The 22,500-nt window shown below is 39.3% G+C and overlaps 2 protein-coding genes across 6 annotated transcripts in view; both read right to left on the minus strand.

Moving 5' to 3' along the window:
- FOXP1 (forkhead box P1) overlaps positions 1-22,500 on the minus strand; it is a 579,583-nt gene that overhangs the window by 349,924 nt on the left and 207,159 nt on the right. For all 5 annotated transcript variants that reach the window (XM_088798543.1, XM_074313283.2, XM_019746870.3 and 2 more), the window contains one exon: positions 16,223-16,313. The gene's annotated coding sequence lies outside the window, so the exon portion shown is untranslated. Of the gene's footprint in view, positions 1-16,222; positions 16,314-22,500 lie in introns of those variants that run through there.
- LOC148758256 (uncharacterized) lies at positions 6,165-11,632 on the minus strand. Its single transcript, XM_088798896.1, has 3 exons — positions 10,580-11,632; positions 8,650-8,805; positions 6,165-6,597 (listed from the first exon to the last, which is right to left on the minus strand). Exons 1-3 carry the CDS (start codon positions 10,665-10,667, stop codon positions 6,536-6,538), a joined length of 306 nt encoding a protein of 101 aa, XP_088655022.1. The 5' UTR covers positions 10,668-11,632; the 3' UTR covers positions 6,165-6,535.

The raw sequence follows: 22,500 nt of genomic DNA on the forward strand, positions 1-22,500 counted from the left end.
GACATAAATAATGGTAAGGACGTGGCTACCTTCCAAACACCTCTGCCACTGTTTAATTTGTCAAAATCTATCAAGAACATTAAAACCACAAGCCTGTCCTCCAAAGCACGCTATCATTCCCACTCTTAGATTGGCATCAGTGGCAACCCAAGTTAGACTGCATAATTACTAAAACTCCATGAGGACTCTTCTCTCACTTTTCTAACTCCTCCATGTGTCAGTATCTCACTTGTTCTTAAGTACCATTCTTACTCTAAATTAATTATTAAAGATCATTTAAAAATTTGGCTCTAATTTTGTGAGATATGTCTGTCTGCTTTCAAAATTACTTCATTACAGTGTTAAGGTTCCTACTGGGCTCAAATTAGCAAGATTTTCTATTTACTTCATATTTGTGAACCAGGAACGCTGGTAGCAGTATGGTGCTTGAGTAGTTAGTTGACAGCTGTTGGGAAACCCAGCAGGTAGGAGGTCACACGGTAAAACAAAATGACAAAGACAATAATTCCTTTCTCAGAGAAAGTTAAGATATAGAACCTCATGGCTTCTTCCACCAACAATCAACTCTATGAAATATTCAGAGATGACCAAAAAAATGGCTATAACATACATGTAAAATCTCTTCTGAAAAACGACATTACTTTCACAGTGAATTTAAAAGCACAGCTAAACTATTTCATTGCTCACCGATAAACAGCCAAATGTGGTTAAGGATAACAAAACGGCTAAAGAATAAACAAATCAAAGACAAATGCCTTTTAAAAATGTATACAGTGAGGAAATCTCTTTTTACGTATATGTGTACATGCCTGTATGTATGACTCCACCTCCTGCTTTCCCACTGACATGTGTTTAGAACACATGAAACATACTACTGAAAAGAAAAAAATAAAATGCTGGGCCATAATATTGTTAGCAGAAACAATCGGTCAATAGTATCATTGTCTGAGTAGAGGCTATATGTGCATTTGGGCAGAAACCAGGCAGTTCTAACTCTTCATTAATCTTAATACAATGAGTAGAGGAAGATGCTTGATAGATACTTAGTAAATCTAATATACACTACTCGTGCTCAAAATGGTTTATTCCACATTTCTGCATTTGGGTGGAAAAGCAATTTCTGTATGACAAATGCACCTGGAATTTGCCTTTACACACAGAAAGGGCTGTGGTCATAGATTTAGCAACAGTAAGAAAATTGCATTGTATTCTTATTTGCTAAAAAAAAACAAAACACACATTATTTTTCCCATGGAACATGTTTGTATTGAGTTAGTCCATGTCTACACAGAGTAAGTCAAGTGTGGAAGATGAAAGACTGACTTACATCTGGGTAAGTAAAAGTCCTCAGTCATCTGCTACAGAAGACAATGTTGGTTTGCCCTTAATTGGACTCCACCGGCTGCAAACAATAATAAAACTGAGATAAACAAGCCATCAATCCTTTATTTCTCTTTATCTGTATAAATATGGCCTAAACGCCTCCAGCAGTGTCAGAGACCTCCTCATTATAAAGCTAAGCTTGTTCATCACTGTGTAACTTTTAAACCCTAGAACTGAATGAAGTCCTGAAAGCGGAAGATATAACAAGAGTGCTCTCTGGTCTCCTCAAGAAAGTCTTCACCTAAAAACGGAGTCCCAAAATACAGAAAGCAAACCCGAACAGTACTAACTGGAGAAACAAATAATTCAACAATGCTAGTTGGAGACTTCAACACCACACTAGTGTGACGGACAGACCTAGGCAAAAGGTCAACAAGGAAACAGAAGACACAGATGGACGTCCAGCATCTAGAGACCTCAAGCTGACATCTAAAGAAAGTGCCACCCAACAACAGAGTATACACTCTTCTCAAGCACACATGGGACATTCTCAAGATAGACCATAAGTTAGGCCATAAAATACATCTCCATGAATTTAAGACTGAAATAATACACAATATGAGCTCTAAATACAGTGGAATGGAATTAAAAACAAATAACACAAAGAAGTCTGAGAAACTTACAAACATGTGGAAATTAAACAACTCACTCCTAAATAACCAACAGGTCAAGAAGACATCATAAAAGAAATTAGAAAATACTTTGAGATGAATGAAAATAGATGTAACATACCAAAACTTAGGACATACAGGTAAAGCATTTCTCAGAGGGAAGTTTGTAGCTATAAACACATATTAAAAACAGAAGAAAGATTTCAAATACTTATTTTGAGTTAATCAACCAGTTAAATTCACCAACATATCTTAGAGCTTGATTCTCCAGTCATAGGACTGAGTAGCTCCTACAGCAGTCATTTTTACTATTTAGCAAAGACCGAGGTTTGAGGTTGTGCCACACTGAATGCCACAAAAGCTTTTATTCATGGAAACTTCTGGTAGAACATAATTCTCTTCTTAATAATGTCCTAAATGAGGAAGCTGAGATCACATAAGTTAGCAGAAGTTACAGCTTTAAAAGACAGGTTTTCTGAATTTGAGTGGTCGTTTCTCTGAGACACAAATAATGAGCACTATAAATGTTAGCTTTTCATGGCCTATATTTACATGTTGTATAAACCAGTACAGGAGGGCTTACTACTGCCCTCCTCCTTTCTAGATGTCTATGTGCTTCTCCACGTACACGTCAGGCATTACAAATCCATTATGATACTCATCCAAAGTCCCAGGCCATCTCTTCTCAACAAGGTATTTCCTCAAAGACTCCAATGACAAGATAAATGACCTCTACTGTACCTACCAAGATCAGAGTGGGTGACCTGGGGGTTAAGGGAGGGAGAGGGGGTACATGGTAAAGTACTAAGAGTAGGTAGGTACTTTGTAGTATTTATGAGGATTCGGTGAGATGCTAGTATATTGCTTACAATAGGAGCTGACACATAAATCATAGTATTTTATTATTAAACAAGACTTTTGGGATTTCTTCCTTCTACCCACTAATATAGAGATGTCATCCGCCACCAGTTATAGTTTGCCTGAACCCAAAGGACAAAAACACCAGAAAAATAACAGAATGTAGCCTACTCTAAGGATTGAAAAAAAATGTAACTCAAAATCCATTTTTGGGTGTGCACATACCCTGATTTTTTTTAAGTCCATTTTCCCAACAGTGAAATGACTTGCCTTGGGGGAAAAAGGAGTGGACTAATTAAAGTAGCTGAAACTTAAACCATAATTTAAGAATGATCTTATACTTTAAATAGCTTTGCTTCCCCTTTTTGAGGGGTAGGTTTTGGGTTTTTGTTCCCTAATGTAAGGTTTTAAATCTTAGATTTTTTGAATTGAACAGACTGAACACAAGCCTGGATCCACCTTGCCACAGTTTCCACCCTATTTGTGTCAACACTAAAAGCAAGCTTTTTAAGAGGTTTGAACTAGGACAGTGTTTGGATGCACATGACAACGCTGTGCACATGCAAACAGTTCCAAGCACAGTCAAGGCTCCCCGACTGGGGCTATCACTCGCTTCCATCAACTGCCTGTGTGAGCCCATCCAGATCCCTCTGGTCTGCATGGCAGACATATGCCAGTACCCAGAATGCTCCCGGGCCCTGCCTCCATCACAGCGCTGTTTCACAGGCACCAAGTGTTTATAATGGGGAAAGAAGAACTTAGCTGATTTTCCCCTAACTTTGAAATTTTCAAACCTTGAGGATGGATGAATCAGAAACTAAGGATTTTTTTTGTTGTTGCTGTTCTATTTTTTCCTTTTTATTCTCTTTTCTTTTTGCAAACTGGCTGCATTTTCAAAACCTGCCACCCACAAACAGTCTGAAACACTGAAGTGTCTGCTCTGTTTCTATCAACAGACATTATTTGGAATCACTTAAAAGGACAAATAATATGTCCACTAATCAGCCAAACAGCTAGAGTAGACATCTTTGGTTCATTTTAATTCTCAGATCTCTCTTCCATTCTCCTAAAATCAGACCAAATAAGAATCATATTTGGATAGTTTCAGCTTTGGTTTCAAATTAGGGCAAGCATCTCAAACCAAGTGACCTCCAAAGAAATCGCTTAGTGTTAACTAAGATCATAGGAAAATAATTTAACAAACACAGAACTTGATCCATTCCCACTACCATATATATTAATTAACTAGCCTATGCGCCTTGGTTTCCCAATCTCAAGATTTATTTTTGATTGGATCAAATGTAGAAAAGCAACTGATTTTTTATTTTATAAATATACCAAAATGATCAAAACCTGATTTCCCACCTGAATTAAAAAGAAGATGTCTTTAGCTTTGGGGGCCACTGTTCCCTGGCCAGTTCCAGCTCCCTTTTTTTCAACATGAACATATGTTTCCTTTAATATTACTTCTTTTTTTCCTACCCTGGTGTTATGTAAGATCACTGCTTATTTTGGCAATAGAAACAAAATAAGAAGAGCCACCCAGAGTTCTCCATTCCAAAGGGAGGAGCTTCCCAAGAAAAGCAAAGTTTTGCTGTTGTATTTCCTTCCCGTACTTCGAAAAGCAAGCAACATTCTTCGTTGAGGAAATTCGGGGGGGGGGGGGGGGGGGGCGCGTGTCGGCTCCTGAAATACCTATTAGAATCATGAATGGCAGGGGTGGGCAGGGACCATCTAAAGGTTCATGATCACTTAGCACTTGTAAAAAACAGGAATTGGCAAATATATATATATAGAGAGAGAGCGAGAGAGATTTTATATATATATATATATATATATATATATATATATATAGAGAGAGAGAGAGAGAGAGAGAGAGAGAGAGAGAGAGAGTTAAGGAAGCTCAACATGCAATAAGAAAAGGTCCTTTTCAAACACAAAATATGAAGAATTTATTTCAGAGAGCCCAGGAAAAACCAAACTCTCAGACTGAGAAGGTGAACCTTGGCTTTATTTCTATGATTAAAATCCTCACTAAAATGGCCACCAGGCCTAGGTAAAAGCTTTAAAAATAAAGGAGGGGCTAACATGCTTATACAAGAAAAACAGAGAGGCTAGCATATAGGAGATTGGTTTCAAGAGGAAGGGCGAACGCCAAAAACAGTGTAAGAATTAAGTACTCACATAATAGATCATTGTGAGCAGAGCTCTCCCACAGATGTCGGAGTTGTGATCTAAGCCTCACACTTGGAAAGGCTGTGTGACTGAAGCCATAATATATAAAGTAAGACCCAAGCGCCAAAGTTTTGATTTAGCCAAGAAAACGTGGCTGTTTTTGTTGGGTGGAAGAGGCATTTTTTTCACCAAGCAAAGAATTACGGTAAACATCTGCTAACCATGCCCACAGAAGAGGTGATTGTTTTCATCCAAGGTCACTTTAAAGGAATAAATGTAATTAATAAAACCACACAGTAGTAGTATCCAACATTCCAATAAGTCTGCTTCTATCCACAGACCGATTTACTAAAGAAGAAATTAACTGAGGACATTCCCTGCCATTGCCATGAAGACATCGTGGGGACCCTGATAAGAATTTTCTGTTTCAAGGGAGGCTTGAAAATGCAAGTGGGCTTCCCTTCTTTTCTCACTCCGTAGGCAGCTGTTTGCAGAGGGCTCTCTTGCTCTATTGGCAAGACTTAATTATAATACATGAATTATTAGGTAACCAAGGCCCCCCATTTAAAAAATGAATGTTCTACTGGGTTTACCTCACACATAAAAGTTCCAGAGTACATCTCTCTGTTAAACTACTTCTTTTAAAATGACTATAAGAATTCATATAATCCAGAATGGTTTAGGTTTTTAAAAAAACTCCTTATTTGGTTTGTTCTTTTAGAAGGAATGGGGAGGTAGGGAAACTGAATTATTCAGGCTGACTGTCATTCAAATCTGTCAAATTAGAGCTCAAAACATCACTTTACCTTTGAACAACCAACTATGAGCCCCTCCACAATGAGAGTCATCTATGATTATTATTAAATGTTCCCAATTAAGAGAAAATAATCAAATCCATAAAATCCCAACTTCGATTCAGAGTTAAGTAAAGTTCTGCTCTATCTACAAAGTTCGGAGGCTCTTGTAGACTTAGAAAAGCCAGTTTTGCATAAACTAGATGCTACCACTGAATAAAGCTAAAGAACTAAGGTTTCCTATTTCTGAATCATAGTCCTATCAATATGGTCAAAAAACAAGATACTAAGTTCAATGAATAAAAAAAAAATTCTCTTTTTAGTTTTTTATTTCCCAGGAAACTAGAACACAGTAATCCATGAAGGTCAGACTTCAGTAAGCATATTGAAAAAATCAATATTAAATTCATCAACTCCATTCATTCCAATGGTTACAATATCGGACAGGCCGCAAATGTTGAACCAGTAGTAAGAGCAGCTTCAGCAGCACTGGGAGGGGAGGTTGTCAGTGTTTCCACTTTTCCAATCAGTCATCAACAGTATGAATTAAATACCTCCTCGGTGCCAGCTGCTGAATTCTGTGTGTGTGTGTGTGTGTGTGTGTGTGTGTACACGCACACGCGCACATGAATGAATGGTGGGGTGTGTATAGCAGGTAGGGAGACACAGGTGAGGTGCTATCTTTTGAATCTTCAGGGGAAAGTAACACAAATTTCAGGGTCCGCTGGAGCTGGAAAATTTCTCTTGTGTTTGTTCATTTTCCACAGTGTTCTGTGCTAAGAAAATAAAGAAGAGAGGCAGAGATAGAGATAGAGTAAGTAAGCAAGGTTTTGATACCCCAACTACCCTTAAATGATGATGAACCATTAGACAAGAAAAAGAAGGGACTACAAAGACCCAGCTTTATTTGTTAACTGTCAGTGCCTTCAGCTGTGAAAGAGAGCGAACCCTAATGTAACCCACTCATTTCCCCAACATAGTCAAGATTCATCCCTACAGTAAGTCCAGTATCAGAGGCCACTGTGGTCAGAAAGGAAATAGAGGCATGTACTGCCACACTAAAGTATGCTTAAATCAAAATGTGACGCAGCCATCGTATGTATACAATAAAGGGATTAAATGAGCTATCATTTTCAAGCTTTACAGGAAAATTCCAAGCTTTTAACTTTTAAGTGTATTCCTAGTGAAAGATAATGTGATGAATGTCATAATAAAAAAAAAAAAAAAAAACTTAGGAGGAAATTATTCTTTATCCTTTTAAATTTTCCTTATGAAATGCATCATTTTAACCTAGATCATTTCAACACACTAATCCATAAATGTAAATTTGTTTTGATAAGATGAAGAGCCTTTTAATCCAAATTGCACAGTGATACTTCGACACTGATCTGTTATAACTTAGTAATCAGAGTTAACAGACTGCCTAATTAACCGAGTCATCATTTGCCAAGATCCAAATATGGGATGAATTGTGGGCCAAGGAGAAAATATGATGGACATGAAAATTATTAATTCAGGGAAGCATTAAAAGCATGTGGAGTTAAAGTTCTTTGCTAAATTTCACCATCTTTAATAGCCTTGATTTTTATAAGTAACATGTGAAAATAAAAGACATATTCCATGCAGAGTACGTGAAAAAACATTTTAATATCAACTAGTGATTGATATACTTGAATTACTTTTTAAAGCCTTTGATAACCTATGAAGTAAAAATCATAGATGCCTTCAGATAACAATGAGTAACACACAGAGAGTGCTTACTAGGTATGAGTGTCATATTCACTGTTTCATATGCTCAAGATGTTTATTCTCCACATGACCCCTAACCCTTTGGAAGGTATGATTTTTATCTTCAGGTATCAGATGCAAAAACAAAGTTCACAATACTTTTTGCTCACAGGAATGTATGAATAAACAAACAATATCCAGTTCTTTCAAAATTCTTAGGGAAATGTTAAAAATTCTATAATTTAACTCACCAAAATATTACCCATGGAAGCTTCATTCATTCATTCATTATGTACTTACAAGACAGAAGACTAAGGTAACTTGAAAGATGCAATGTGGCTAACCTGTACAAACAGCAGTTACCATCAACCTACGATTCCTATCACTAACGTGATTGACATATCCTAAAAAACATGCATATTTTAACTGAGCTGAAATATTTTATAAGCCAATTTTCCTAGGTAATTCAAATGCAAGTCCGAATACAGGATTCAATTTGAGAAGAGATGGTGAGTCCACCAATCTGACCATTTTCCCTGTGGTTACTTGGCAACTCCCATTCATCCTCTGAGGCCCTAGCCAGGTCTCATCGCTTCTGGGAGGCCTTCCAATTCCCCTCCACCCAACCACATACAGACAACCCATCAGTATTCTTGCAGCTTCTGTATCACTGTATCATAACTGACCTTTCTGTTTACCTCGCAGATATAAATATGTTGAAATCAAGGATCTTGCTTTAGGATCTAGAACAGTGACAAATGGTAGGTGGATGTTTGGACAGAAGGACAGATGGGGTGTGTGACAATGACTGAACTCCTGGCTCCTGGGGCATTAGGTAGACAGCTTCACGGGGAAAACCTCAGAGGACATGCATCATGGGAAGCTGGGCTGTGTGAGACTCAGAGGTTCTTCCCAGCCCTGGAGTCCTAGGCACTCACTGTGCATCAAGTACGGTACCTACACAGCTTACCTTCCTACATTTCTGCCCCTGCTTCTGCAAGAAGTACCCTTTTTGCCCACTTTCCATTGTGTTGTGGAGGTTGAACACCATCCACAGACACCAGCCATGACTCCTGTGGCCCATTCCAGGCCAAGCGCACCTTCATATCTCCCGGGAACCAGTTCAGCTCCAGCTCCAGAGACTGTTTCAGGGATAGGTACACAGCACAGACCACACTGCTCACAGCCAGGAGATGCAGATTCTGTGGCCGCTGCTAGAACTCGTACCAGGAAAGGACTCCTTGCTGTCAAAGGCACTACGAAAACAGAATCCTGAGTGGTTATCATGCCACAGCCTGGTAAATGCCTGTGTGAAGGAACACAACGAGAGCACAGTGCAGCCAAGAATCTGAGAACAAGACTCAACAGCACAGTATGAACCGCTCGCTCCGATGTGCCTGAAGTTTGGTCCAGCGTTCAGCTTTACAGAACCACCAGGTAACCACAGCTGACCTTTGAACAATGGGGTTTGAACTGCATGGTACACTTACACATGTGTTTTTCTTTGTTTTTCAATAAATACCCATACTGTTTTCTATCTGCAGTTGGGAGTCCATGGATGCAGAGGGCCAAATGTGCGCACTGTTCTGCACCATTTCAAACAGGTGAGTTGGTCATCTGCAGATTCTGGTATCCACAGGGAGGCCTGACGCCAACCCCCGGGGACACCGAGGGGCAACTTAAGTTTTTGGGGAGTCAAAAGTTATATGTGGGTTTTCAACTGTGTGGGGCATTGGCACCTCTAACCCCCACATTGTTCAAGGATCAATGGTAATTCCTCTTTTGGCCTAAACTCATCAAAAGTAACCAGAGACCTACCAAAATGGGCTCAGTACTTTACAGCACAAATACATTAAAAATGGTCTGCTGTTTGTATTAACAAGGAGATACTGACACTTCAAACCCTATAAGTAAAAATTGATTATTTGTGGTCCTTTGCAAATGGCTTTTATATAGTTTTTCAATATATATTTAATATATATTACATATTTTACTATATATGTTCTTTACAAATCTAATATTTTTATTTTTGAAGGTCAAAATCCTTGGCACAGAGCTTATGAATTTGTAATTCTACTGAGCAAACAACTGAAGGCCTCCTAATTTGGTTAACTAGTGCTTCCTCTAAGTAGCCCAGATCTTTACCCTCATCAATAAAAAGCCTTCTGAATGAACATATCCCAAGAAACAAAGGGCCATTCTGAACCTGCCTACTGGGAAAACACCCCAGGTATAGGACGGCTTCTTTGGGAAGGAGACCTCACGTGCTACACTTTTTCACACAGGTGATTGAGCTGAAAAAAACAATTGTTGGATGATCAGAGGCTAATAATAAAATGAGAGCTACTAAGATGAGGTTAATTAGAATAATGTATCGGAGAAAAATGACTCAAAGATGTAGAGAAAATACCTTACCACGCACATCCAAGTAGAGATAGAAGAATGCCAACTGGGTGGTTGTCCTTGTTCCTAACCATATTGGGACATACTTTTACTCCCACAGCTCTTGTACTAGCAAAAAGAATCAAAACATTTGAAAAAGTCCAATAAGATCAAACAGGGCCTGCTAGATGGCACTGAAGGATCAAGGTCAACATATGGCATAGAAGCAGTCCTGGAGGAAAGAACGTATGCTCAAGCAAACAGTGCCTGTAAACCAATAGCCTAGAAAATCTGTGCATGGTGAAGACCGCACGGCATGCTGGCTAGGAGCCATGGCACCAGGGCAAGGAAACCTGGGTTCAAATCCCAGCTCTACTTCTTATCAGCAGAGAAGTCTGAGGAAGATATTTAACCTTACTATGCCTCAGTTTCCTCATCTGTAAAAAGGATTTTTAGAATCACACCTCTCTCAGAGTTTTTGTGAGTTAATACATACCACGTGGATCTCTGTCACAGTTAATGGATGATTTGGGACAGATATGGACAAAGGCAAGCACGGCCTCTCTTGATGAGAGAACTCAGGGTAAAGCTTTATGGGTGAGCTGACACTGAGAAATTCAGCCCCCAGCACATCATCACCAGACTCACCTGGCACAGAGACTGCCACACCAAACTGGGTGCACACAGGGCACCAATACTTGAAACCATCAGAGGAAACCCTCAGAGACGTCCTCATCTTCCCCAGTACTCAGGGGGCCGGGTATGGAGCACAGGGTGGTACGAGGGCCATGCCAGGCTGCCAAGACCCCACGTAAAGGGCAGCAATCAAGTCCTGCACACGTGGATCTGCTTCCCCTTCTGTGACTATGTTTCAGTTTCTGAAATGATCGTTGGAGACGGGAGTTCCACGTTTTCAGAGATGTAAAACACCAGGTTCTTTGCCACTCTGAGCGTTTATTATGAGTCTAATAAAAGCTTTGCTGCATCCTCTGCATCACTCAACTGAAACTCACTGAACTTAAGCCTTTTCTTCACTAACAAGGCTCTCAGGAACCAAACGTGGAGTCTTAAACTGTATCTTAATCATATTCCTTTATTTGTATAAGTCAAGAGGGTATAAATTACAAATGAATCACATCAATGGCTCTTCCTGTTTTACATCAGCCATTTCATCAGCCACATAAATAAGAGTATGTGACTTCACATAGTTCATCTTTTACCACCAACAAGTTAGGAGATGTAAAGACAAAGCTCCTCCCCCAGGCTTCAGCTTTCACACATACGCACCGTGAGCACCACAGGTCAAGTGCACGCAAAGGAAGCAACACCACAGCAGACCACTCCCATTGGGCAGGTGAGAGAACTCAGAGCTAAGAATGAAAGATGTTTATATCTAACTCCTTTCGATCTATAGACAAGTTTTTCTTTCAACAACAACAAAAGAATATGTGAATTATCAGGATAGATACATCAATGTACAATCTTTTTTAAATTTAGAACTTACAAAAATTTAAGACATGGTCTGTTGTGAAGCAGGAGATCAAAGCAGCACTTAAGGACAAAACATACCCCCAGCAGGTAGCGTAAGGGCAGTGCAACACCCTGAAACCTGAATGTCAAGAGTTTTGTGGTGGAGGGTCAGACTCCAAACACTGAGGACTCCCACATTTGAGGTTTAGCACTTACATTATCTGCAACAAGTCATAAACAGCCAGCAGCCAACGTGTCAACAACAAATATATACAGATCATCCCACTGCTTGCTCATTTTGTAGTGTTCAGTTTTAACGTGAATTCAGCGCATGAAACATGCGCAAATGTAATAAGAGTCAAGGCTCTTCACCATGTTTACCGCTTTAAAATGAAGACTGCAAGAAAGTGCAGTGTGAGCTGGTAGTACAACCCCAAAGACCCTCACTGAGCTTCCTAAATCAACAGCATGGTTACTGTGCCAGGCCCAGTGCAAAATACATGTATCATCTCATTCATGCTTGCACTAACACAAGGAGCTAGGTAAAGCCCTTACCCCTGCCTCAGGTGAGCAAACTGAGGCCCAGAGAGAGTCATTTGCCCAAGGACATAGCCCATGAATGAGAATGCTGAGATTTGAGCTTGGAATCCAATGTCCTCAATTACCCTGTACCACTCACAATACACATGAGGCCCAAATGGAACATGGTTCTGTCTTCATGGGAAAGATGGTGTGCAACCCTTCCTGGATGGGACACAGAGTGCCAGAAACACGCTGAGTGTATACTGGGAACTTTCTAGAGAAAACCCAAGGGCAGTACTCTATTCCTATCATAAAGGTGAATTGTGGGGTTTTATTTCTTCTCTTACTCTCTCACCCAGATGCAGCTCTCTTAGGTACCATGAAAATATAGAAATTCACAGGAAAATCTCCAAAGTTGTTATGACTGATTCAGTAAATACTGGCTGTGAGCATGCTTGCCATACTAGGCACTGTCAGCCATGAAGAAGCCACACTGGACGCGGCAGACCTGCCACTGGCTTGTTACCTGCTAAGTTAGGTATATTCAGAGAGCGACAGAAGATGCAATAAATGGGGGGAAAAAACAAGAGGCTTGGATGGAGAATAGTGAGAAGGGAAATCTCCTTTAACATGGGTAGCTAGGGAAGGCTTCTCTAAGAAGCAGATATTTGAACTAAGTACTCAGGGGAGAGGAGGAGTGAGTTCTACGAAACACAAATGTTGTTCTAGGCAGAGAATACCATGGTCCAGAGGCAAGAAAGATTTTACGGTATCTGACATGGACATGGCATCTAAATAAAATATTTGAAACCATACAGCAAAAGCTCAAAGTTTCTCAGAGTCTTTTGAACAGGTAAGATCTTCAAGTCACTATCTCCCAAGAGTCAACTCTTTTCAGTTGTCAAAACGGGACCCAGAGAGTGAAGTTCTGTTAACAGGGTTGATGGGCTTACTGGGGACTAGCAGAGTCTGGGGATCAGTACCCCCAAGTCCATCAATCCTGTGACAGAGGGTCCCAGTTAATGAAACCACTGCTCCTGTAAGAAGCTGATAAGACTTGACCCATCTACACCCCACACTGCTCAAAACTCCACACAGGGGCCGGTCATGCAGTTGCTGCCACTTCTCCGTCTTTGGGACACGTGGCCACCTGGGCCACCCTTGGGCACTGCTGACAACCTCTGCTGCAGTAATGCAGCAGCTCCTGTGTGCAGATGACATGTGCCTTCGGGGCCCTTCCCAAGAAGATCTGCGGGGGACCAGGGCAGGCTTTGCAGACTCAGCACTGAGGCCGGAACTGGGATGAGGTAGGGAGATCAACATCATGTAGCATCAGCCTTCACGAGTGAAACTCTACAGTTTCAGATTATCATCAGCAATACTGACTTGAAAGCAGTTAGTGAATTCTGCTTGCTAGGCAGGCCCATTGTCTGAGTAAGTAAAAAAACAGAAATAAAAAAAGAACTGCGTGCCTCTCGGGGGAAATTATCCACACGGGACCCAGAGATTGAAGTTCTGTTAACAGGGCTGTCCAGTTGTGTACACGGCTGCAGTCTCCTTGAAGGAGCATCAAAGCCTCCTCCCAAGGCTCTACTTAAATAGAGGCAATATCAGAAGAGAAGCAGGACTGTGTAACACATCATCTACCAGAAAACACCACTGAACCAGACACAAGATGGTACAAACTCCTAAGACAGGGATTTCACCACATGGCCCGGGGTGGGGAGCTCTACTGGCTGGCGTCTACTACCCACCAGGATCTGTGCTAAGCTCTTTGCAAGCATCATCTCTCTAACTCTTCACATGCAGCTAGCTCCTATTTTTATTGCTGTTTCCTAGATAAGGAGGCTGTGGCCCAGAAAGGTTAAGTAAGTTGCCAGGGTCACTCAGCCAGTAAGTACAAAGGGTGGAATTTGAATCTAGGATGATCCAACTTCAAAGCACTCACTCTTAACCATACTGCTAACCATATATGGATATAGCAGGTATTTAATAAATGTCTGTGACTGCATCAACTCCCATGTTTCATGAGCATCAATCACGAGCTGGCACAGGCAGATAATATATTTTGAAGCAGAGGGAAGTCTCATTCTACTCATTCTAGGAGATGGAAATTTTCACAAGAATAACATATGGGCCAATCTGGTATAGCGAGGTTGGACAGGGATGACTCACTGTCTGCCTCATCCTCCAAGGTAGGTTTTCAGGAGAGATGTGGGGAGTAGCCAATCAGAGCTGCAGAGAGCACTGTCCAGTCTTTGACGGACAGTGCAAAGCCATCGGGGAAGTCCCCTGCACATACAGGGAAGAACAGCACTGCATGTGAGTCTTCATGTCTCTAGGACCTCATGCTGGTAGTTCAAGCTTTCACAAAAGTTTATATCCAGAGGAGAGAAAATCCAATAGAAAATTTGGGAGTTTAAATTTTGGTTGATAGCTCTCCTGAGAAAGAAATTTATTTCGCAGATTTGACACAGCACTTTCAGTAAGAATATTATGGTCCTAAAATATTTACTGAGATATGTATCTCTGCTGAGAATTGAAGAAGTTAAAATCTAATACATAAAATTCAAATAAGATAATACACACACAAGTCAGTAGGAGACAGAAGGCATTTCATTGAAAATGAATAAAAATTAAACAGGTAAGAAAAATTAATATCATGATTTTGTGTAAGTAATCACAATTGTTGCTCAGTAACCAGTCCCCTTCCGTCATTACTACTAGAACCTGGAATTCATCTGGGACATCAAATTTCGCAAAACTCAGGATACATTTCCCAGATGCTCTTAGGTTAGGGGTAGTGAAAAGGCTATGAGAGAAGTCCTTGAGTAAGACTTCAGGGAAAGTTCTTTCAAGAGGCCTGCCTCAGATGGGAGGACAACTCTCTTTGTCTCTTGTACTTCTGCTTCTCCCTTTCAGGAGACAGAGGCAATGGCCAGAGAGCAAGCAGCCGAAATGGGACCTTGAAAATGAAGCAACACTTGATCAGGCAAGAGTAGCAGAGAGAGAGGAGGAACAAGCTGCTCTCTCCAGATAACCTTCATGAGAGAAAATACACAACTAATTTTTTAAACTAATATAGTGTCTGTTACTAGAAAACAATTCTTAAATGATATAATAATATGAAAACGTACCTAAAGACTATACTACTTAGTGTTTTTGTGAGGGAAAAAAAGCCTAGAAAATTCAGGAATTGGGATTGTGATCACCCCTCTGTTCGCCAAGCTGTGTAAGTCTGACTCTGCTTCTTCATTATTACCGCCAGTCCAGAGGAGTGTATGTGCTGAGCCTGTCTCTATGTTTTGACATGCAAGACTTGAATTCAAACATACTTGCAGATACCCAAAGCATTATTATTTACTAAGGCCTATATTAAAGGTTGAAGATCTTAAAACACACTTAGATTCTGATGATTAAAGGAAATTTAATTGTTCTTCATTGGCATTTGATCTTTAGCCTGCCAAAATCTACCCGTTGATCCCTTCATCCATATTTGATACTAAAAAGACATTTCAACAGCTTGTCCATCAACTGTAAAACAGAAGGAACGCACAGACAAACCACATTACTCAGAAAATAAAAGAACTCTCCCCCACGCTCATTTAGCTCACAAAAGCCCAACGTGATTAAAGAGGTGAAGAAGCAGTCCACTAGGTGAACCAGAATGACTGTGCAGAGCCATCCATTACCTTTGTAAGGAGTTTCGAAATTTTCAAAGTGCTTTCACATACATTATAACTTATTTCATCCTTACCACTATACCCTGTGCAGTACGAACGGCAGGTATTTTTTCATTCCTACTTCTTGAAAAATTGTTTGCTCAAGCTCAGAGGAACTGATACCCAGCGAGGTATCTTGTTTACAGGTCTTTTGTCCCCCTTCGATGCATTAGATCAAGGCTCAGCAAGCTACAGCCTTTGGGCCAAATATGGCCCACTGCCTGTTTTTGTAAATAAAGTTTTATTGGAACAGTCACACCCATTTGTTTATGCATCATCTATGGCTACTTTGGTACAGAGACCGCATGGCCCAGAAGGTTGAAAATACTTACTATCTGGCCCTTTATAGACAAAGTGTGCCAACCCTACATTAGATCAGCTTTCCACAAATACAATCCCCAGGTTATGGGCCCTATTCTTGAAAGCCATAAAGCTGTCACAGAGCTCAACAAACCTGATAGCTTTGGAATTCATGCTTGATAGTATCTTCCTCGCAATTACTGTATCCACTACTGTGGATATAGTAATGGGTGGCAATTCTAAGCAGTACACAATATTAGTGCTATTTGCCTCTTACCTTTTAATGTGTCTCACAGCCATAAAAAGCCTGGAGGGTCACTGGCTGGGGGCATGCATAATGCCATAGGACTGCAACACACAGAGGGACACTGAAAGCAAAAAGAATAGAAGAGATTAAGTGAATGGGCAAATTGTGATACTTCACAACTTGTGTACATACAGAGGGTGCCAAAAAAAAAGTGCACACATTTTAAGAAAGGACAAAAATGTATTAAAATTGTAATACTCACTATGTACCAATAGCAAAAGATGACAAGTCATGTTTGACTTCTGCAATTAAAAGAGGTGCTCAAGGTGGTTACCATCAGCATCCAGACACTTCTGATTATGGCGAACTACTGCTTGAGCAACACTCACCAACGTGCCCACTTGTATACATTTTTTGGCACCTCCGGTATATATGTATACTACATAAATGTAATATGTATAATACATATATAATATGTATATATAATAGACAAACCTAAGCATCTATTTTGTCCTTTCAGTTCTCAAATTAGCACTTCATTAGCTCATAACCTAAGTTCAGTATGACAGAATGATAGTAGAAGGATGCAAAATGTTATACAGCCAAGTAAAACTGCCAGTCTGGAAGGCAATGTCATTCACTTAGAAAGCCAGTTTCCTTTAAGGTCCATCATTTTTTATTTTTTAGGATAAATTATCATAATTACAATGTTATCTCATCCAGAGAAATAGGGCAAGATGATCCATGAATCCAAATGATGATTTTGCTTTGCGTTTTGGTCTTTTAGTCTCACTCGGTAGAAGTGATGGGAGGAAATGAACACATGTGCACACACGTGGCCATGCACAAAAATCCCACCTGCCACAGCTTCTTTTCCAGTTGGATTTAAAATATAGAAGGAAGTCACGACATAGCCTTCTCATGGCGACAGCCAGCCTGAGTACGTGTTCATGTGCCGAGACTGCGCACTTCCGTGGCTTAGCAAACTTGTGAGAATACTTAACAAACCCAATTCCAAGTAAGCTGAAGTTGCTGACTATTAGGCCAAGTCATCTTCAAATAGTTTCAGTGAACTGCAGTGAGTACAAGGTTTTGCATGCCAGGCCTCTTCTCCCTAGATCCTTGGATGATAATGCCACCTATACAACCCTCGAGATGACAGAAGGGACTCTGTCATATAGGGAAATGGAACTGCAGAATGAGTAGAAAGCATGAACTCTTCAGTGTGGGTGGGTGTGTGTTGTTCTCTTTCAACAGTAAACGCAGACAGAACTCCATCAATGTATGTGTTTTCTAATCTAATCAGACAGAGAAGTTGAAACCGAAAAAGAGATGTATGAAGTTTTATGATTTGAATAGTCACGTACCTCCGGAAACTATGTGGGTTGTCTGTCTACCAGAACTCAGAAGAGGGTTAAGAGGTGGTGCTCCCAGTGGGTGCCCTTCTTGATAAGAGATAAACCCAGGCCAGATTGGTCCACACTATGTTTTCTAGGTATCAGTTATCTATATGAGTGTCAACTGTTTGCCAAATATATTACGGATTAAGAATCTTCATTCTTACGAGTTTAACATACTCTGTTAGCATTACTCCTCTTCAATACTGCAGCTTAAGAGTATGATAAGAATGCATCAAAAATATTTTTAAAGGTAATTTCGGTTGGCAAGGATGTACCTGATCAAACTTAATTGCTGGACTCATTAATGAGCAACTGCCACCACAAGAAAGAGGCCCATTGTCATTGACTTATCAGAGCAATGTGATAACTAAGTTAATTATACTGCTTGCAATGGATTTACACCTACTTCCTTTTAGAGTCTATATTTTCCAAACATTTGTTCTGACCCTCCACATTTTTGCTCCTCTTAACAGAAAACGATCAACTGTGGGCTCCTCAAGGAAAAGCTGGTAGATCACGCCCTAACATCAGCACAAAGCAACTGGAAAAGTTTTCTACCCTTTATTATCTACTTGTAAAATGTTATAAGCCTGTAAACTAGTTAATTTATGAGCTACATTAATAATTTACTCACACTTGATCACAGGTTTCACAAATATGGTTTGCACGGATATGGAGGATAATCTATAGGTCTGGCTTCTCTCCTGAGGGGGCACTAATTTGACCCAGTAACATGACATTGATGGGGGGCACCCTAATGACCATACGCCAAGATGAGGCTGTCAGCCTGTCGTTTCAGTGGGAAGCCAACCTGCTTTCACTGCTGCTCAGTACACGATGCTCAACTAATTATTTAGACAGTGACATTAATGAGAATCCTCATGTTTATTTTCAACATACTAACCGGTGCTTAGCTTCTGTTTGTCTGACATGGTCACTGATTAAAATATGTTTCATGAATAGTCAGTTTGAATTCTAATATAACAAAGAACACTGGCAAATAATAAGGAACAGATGACTGGAAAACCATCCCCATGAACTCAACTTGTTTTTTGTCTAAAATATTGTCAAGGACAAAGTGACAGGAAAGGTAGTAGGAAATGCCAAGAGTACCAAGAAAAGCGAAAGGAGTATTTTTAATCACATATGTTTGTGTACCATCTTGACTTTTGAGAAAGGCCACTGGATCACAGTGTAGTCGAGCACCTTCATCTCAAGGAGACATCCCTAACTTTACGACACTGAATATTTTTTTAAGTTTGTTTTTGCATGGAATGACTCAAAGTTTTGTTTGTTTTAATCTGCTTTTTCAATCTTACAAAAGTTTGATCTTTGATGAAACTATCTCAAATATGATCTGCACAAATATCAATAGATGCAATTGTGTTTTTTCCAAATCTATTGTGAAACTGTACAGCTAAGGGTTTTTAAAAACATGTTCTTCAATATCCTCTTATACATCTTGTTTCTACTCTACTAAACCTTGCAATCAGGTTCTTTCTACTTTAAATTAAATTTCTATTTTTGAATGATAAATTTTGCCCTTCATTTTATGGTAATTATAAACCTAAAATATTCATATAATGATAGTTTAAAATAAATAACTTTAGAAAAGGTGTGCTAAGATCTACCAGAAGTTTTGAAAAATTGAAAAAGTTCCTGATGTGCTTTATTGTAAAATGTGCACTTTGAAATGAATTACTGTGGCAGTATTTCAACAAATGTTCCATCTGCCATAATTGATAAAGAATTCCATTCAATAATGTATATGACTTCTGATTTGAAAGAACAGAAAAATAAATATGAGTCCACAAAGACCACTTGGGGAATGAAAATGTCATTGCAAGCAACATTACTTAAGTATGCATTTCTAAACTTACCCTACAATAGATCTATGATTTTAGAATGCCAACATATGTAAATTGCACACAACACGTGGAAAGCAGGTTCAGATCTCAGTCTAATTTTTAAAGTATATTTACCCAAATACACAGATTAATTGTCCCAACCCATCATTATTATCTCCAAATACTGCTATTTCCATGGCTACCTGTTACACACAGGTTCTCAGATTATTGGCATATCTGTGCAATTTATATATGGTAAGCATTTGTCCTCCGTAATAATACAAAAAGATATAGTCAGCATGTGGCGGAGACTGGCTCGTCACATCCATTTCTTTTTCCTGGCACATGTATTTCCCAGCCTCACGGCCTTGTAACTGACTTCTGGTGAAGCACATAGAAGTGGGTATGTTACTTTCATTCTGACCCTGACCCCTACCTGAACCATCCCTAATGCCCTCTCTCTTCCCTTGATCGCAGGCTCAGAGGTCCAGTGGGTAACTATCGTTCCTACAGATGATGGAGTCACTGGAGCAAATAAGCTAAGGTCTCTGAAACACCACATAGAGCAGAACCACCATTCCTGTTCCCCACCAGCCAGCACTAAACTATGAGGTGCCTAAGAAATAAATCTGCACTGAGTTAAGCCTCTGAGACTCAGGAATGTTTGTTACAATTGCCAGTATCTCTTACCCAATACACAGACCTTTCTAAATTCTCAGGGCTCCAAAGTTATACTTGAATCTCCGGGCCACCGTACATAAGCAGAAGCACTATCAATTTGGAAAAATTCCTAAAAATTGTTATAGTTGTGATTATTTGCTCCTCTAATTAAGCTAAGGGTAGAAAAGAGAAAGGGAATCGACAGTAATGTATCCCCAAAGTGTGTGAATTGTATCTTTCCTCACCTAATCTCTGCATGGCCCTATGAGGAGGTCTAAGTCCCGTATTACGGACGAGAATACTGAGCCTCCAATAAGTGAAATACCAGCAAATGCCACACAACGTCTATCCAGTTCATATTTTCCTAGTTGAATGCGTTTTGGCATTCCAAATTTTATAGAAAATGCTTATTTCTAAATCAAACATTTTTGGCTATTGCTCATAAAAAAAAATTCCATGACACCCTCCAAAATGTAATACAACATTTTCAATAAAATGTGTAAGGGAAAGTGTCAAGTTACAATACAATGGTAGAATGTCAGAAACTTCTGTAGAGGTTTTGAAAAACCAGCAACAAAGGGGGCGTGTCTCAGATGTTCTTGGTGATTAAAAAAAAAAGGCACATTTCAAAAAAAATGTATGTTGAAACCATATTAATTGTCGAGTAATTAATGTTGCGGACATTTACATTATTAACATGAGGGTTGTTGACTATATATAAGGCATTTGACTACACTTTAGTCATATTTTAGAATAAAGGGTGACAAACTTTTTCTCTGACGGGCCAGATGGTGATATTTTTAGGCTTTGCAGCCGTATGTTCTCTATTCCAGCTCCTCAGTTTTGCCATTGCACTAGGAAAGCAACCATAGGTGATAAGTAAACAAATGGGTGTTTTGTTCTGATAAAACTTTATTTACAAAAATAGGCAGTGGGCCAGATTTGGCCCAAAGGCCATAATGTACCCCCTTCTGTTTTAGAAAATTGCCTGGAGGTTTTGCATATTGACATGTAACACGTTATGGTTTCTTCCATGTAAAATAATAGGATGTAGGATCTGGTTAGCATTCCCACCCAGGATATTTGATCCCATCCAGGAATGGATTACTGATGACAGAGATTTGGCAGTACTCAGTTTCCATCTGAGCTCTAACCCCACTGCCCCATTCTTCCCCCTATGTCATGACACCTTTCAATGCACTCATGTGTCCATATAAAACACTAAAAGGCATCCCATGTCATTTTGAACAAAAATCCAAATAATATTGTAACCAAAAAAAAAAAAAGCTGATGATTTTGCTCAGCCAGCACAGTCAGCTCCCTGTGTTAAGGTAATGGAGGTAACAGTTACCTTAAAGTGATCTTACATTAAGTCTTTCTTAAAAAAAAAAAAACTAAAAAAAAAGCAAAATAAACAAATTTACATTTAAAATGTCACTGAGTACTAGGAACAAGAAATGACCACCTCTACAAGTTTCGAAATCAGGCATGAAGTCTCCCCATGTAAGAACCTACTGGCTTTCTTGGCCCTGGAGGATGTTCTCTGTTCACCAATTTCCGAGTAGGAGCTAAGTGTCCAATGGTGGAGTATGCCAGAAGCAAGGTAGCAAATATATCCCCCCATTATTCTCTCAAGAAAGCAAAGTTATTGTAACAAGGTTTTAGTTCACCATTTTTTTTTTTTTTGAATGGCAAAATTCAGAGACATATACACAGAGAGAGATGCTTTTCAAAAAAATCTGTTCTCCGTTACTGTTTTAGTACAATAGTTAAGTATACAAGATGGCTTGAGACATAAAATGGATAAATTTTATGAATCTGTTTGACCTAAAATGTCAATCACAACAGAACAAAAGTAACTAAATGGTAGTCTAGTCTGACAAAAGAATATTTTGTAGTCATTAAAAATGATACTGGAAATGGGAAAATATGTGCAAGTGCTTGTTATAATGTGACATGAAATAAGCAAGACAGAAAAATTATATCTACAATAGACCCTTCACTGTATAAAACTTTGTGTCAATAAAGAACAGAAAAAAAACAATCAAATTAACAGTGTTTGCCCTGGTGGTGATTTTTTTCTTTAGAATTTTTTTGTATTTTTGATTTTTTAAAACAAAGCAATCTCTAAACAATTGGTTACAGAATCTGAAAAAGTTATCTGAACATCAAGGAGACACTTGTTGTATGTTAATGCTCATTTATTAATATCTTTTAATTGCCTATTTTCAGACTAGAGGTGTCTTGATAAGAGACTTATGTTCTCTCTCATGTCTCAAACATAGTATTTGCAGACCTTTATGTACTCAGTTAACATTCCTTGAAGCAACAAATAGTCCACCTTACTTTTCAAAAGTCCTCTTAATGACATTCAATTAATAAATTAAATTTTTATACTTCA

The sequence above is a fragment of the Rhinolophus sinicus genome, chromosome 5 (assembly GCF_057876585.1).
Source record: "Rhinolophus sinicus isolate RSI-liver-muscle chromosome 5, RSI-T2T, whole genome shotgun sequence".
Taxonomy (NCBI): Eukaryota; Metazoa; Chordata; class Mammalia; order Chiroptera; family Rhinolophidae; genus Rhinolophus; species Rhinolophus sinicus.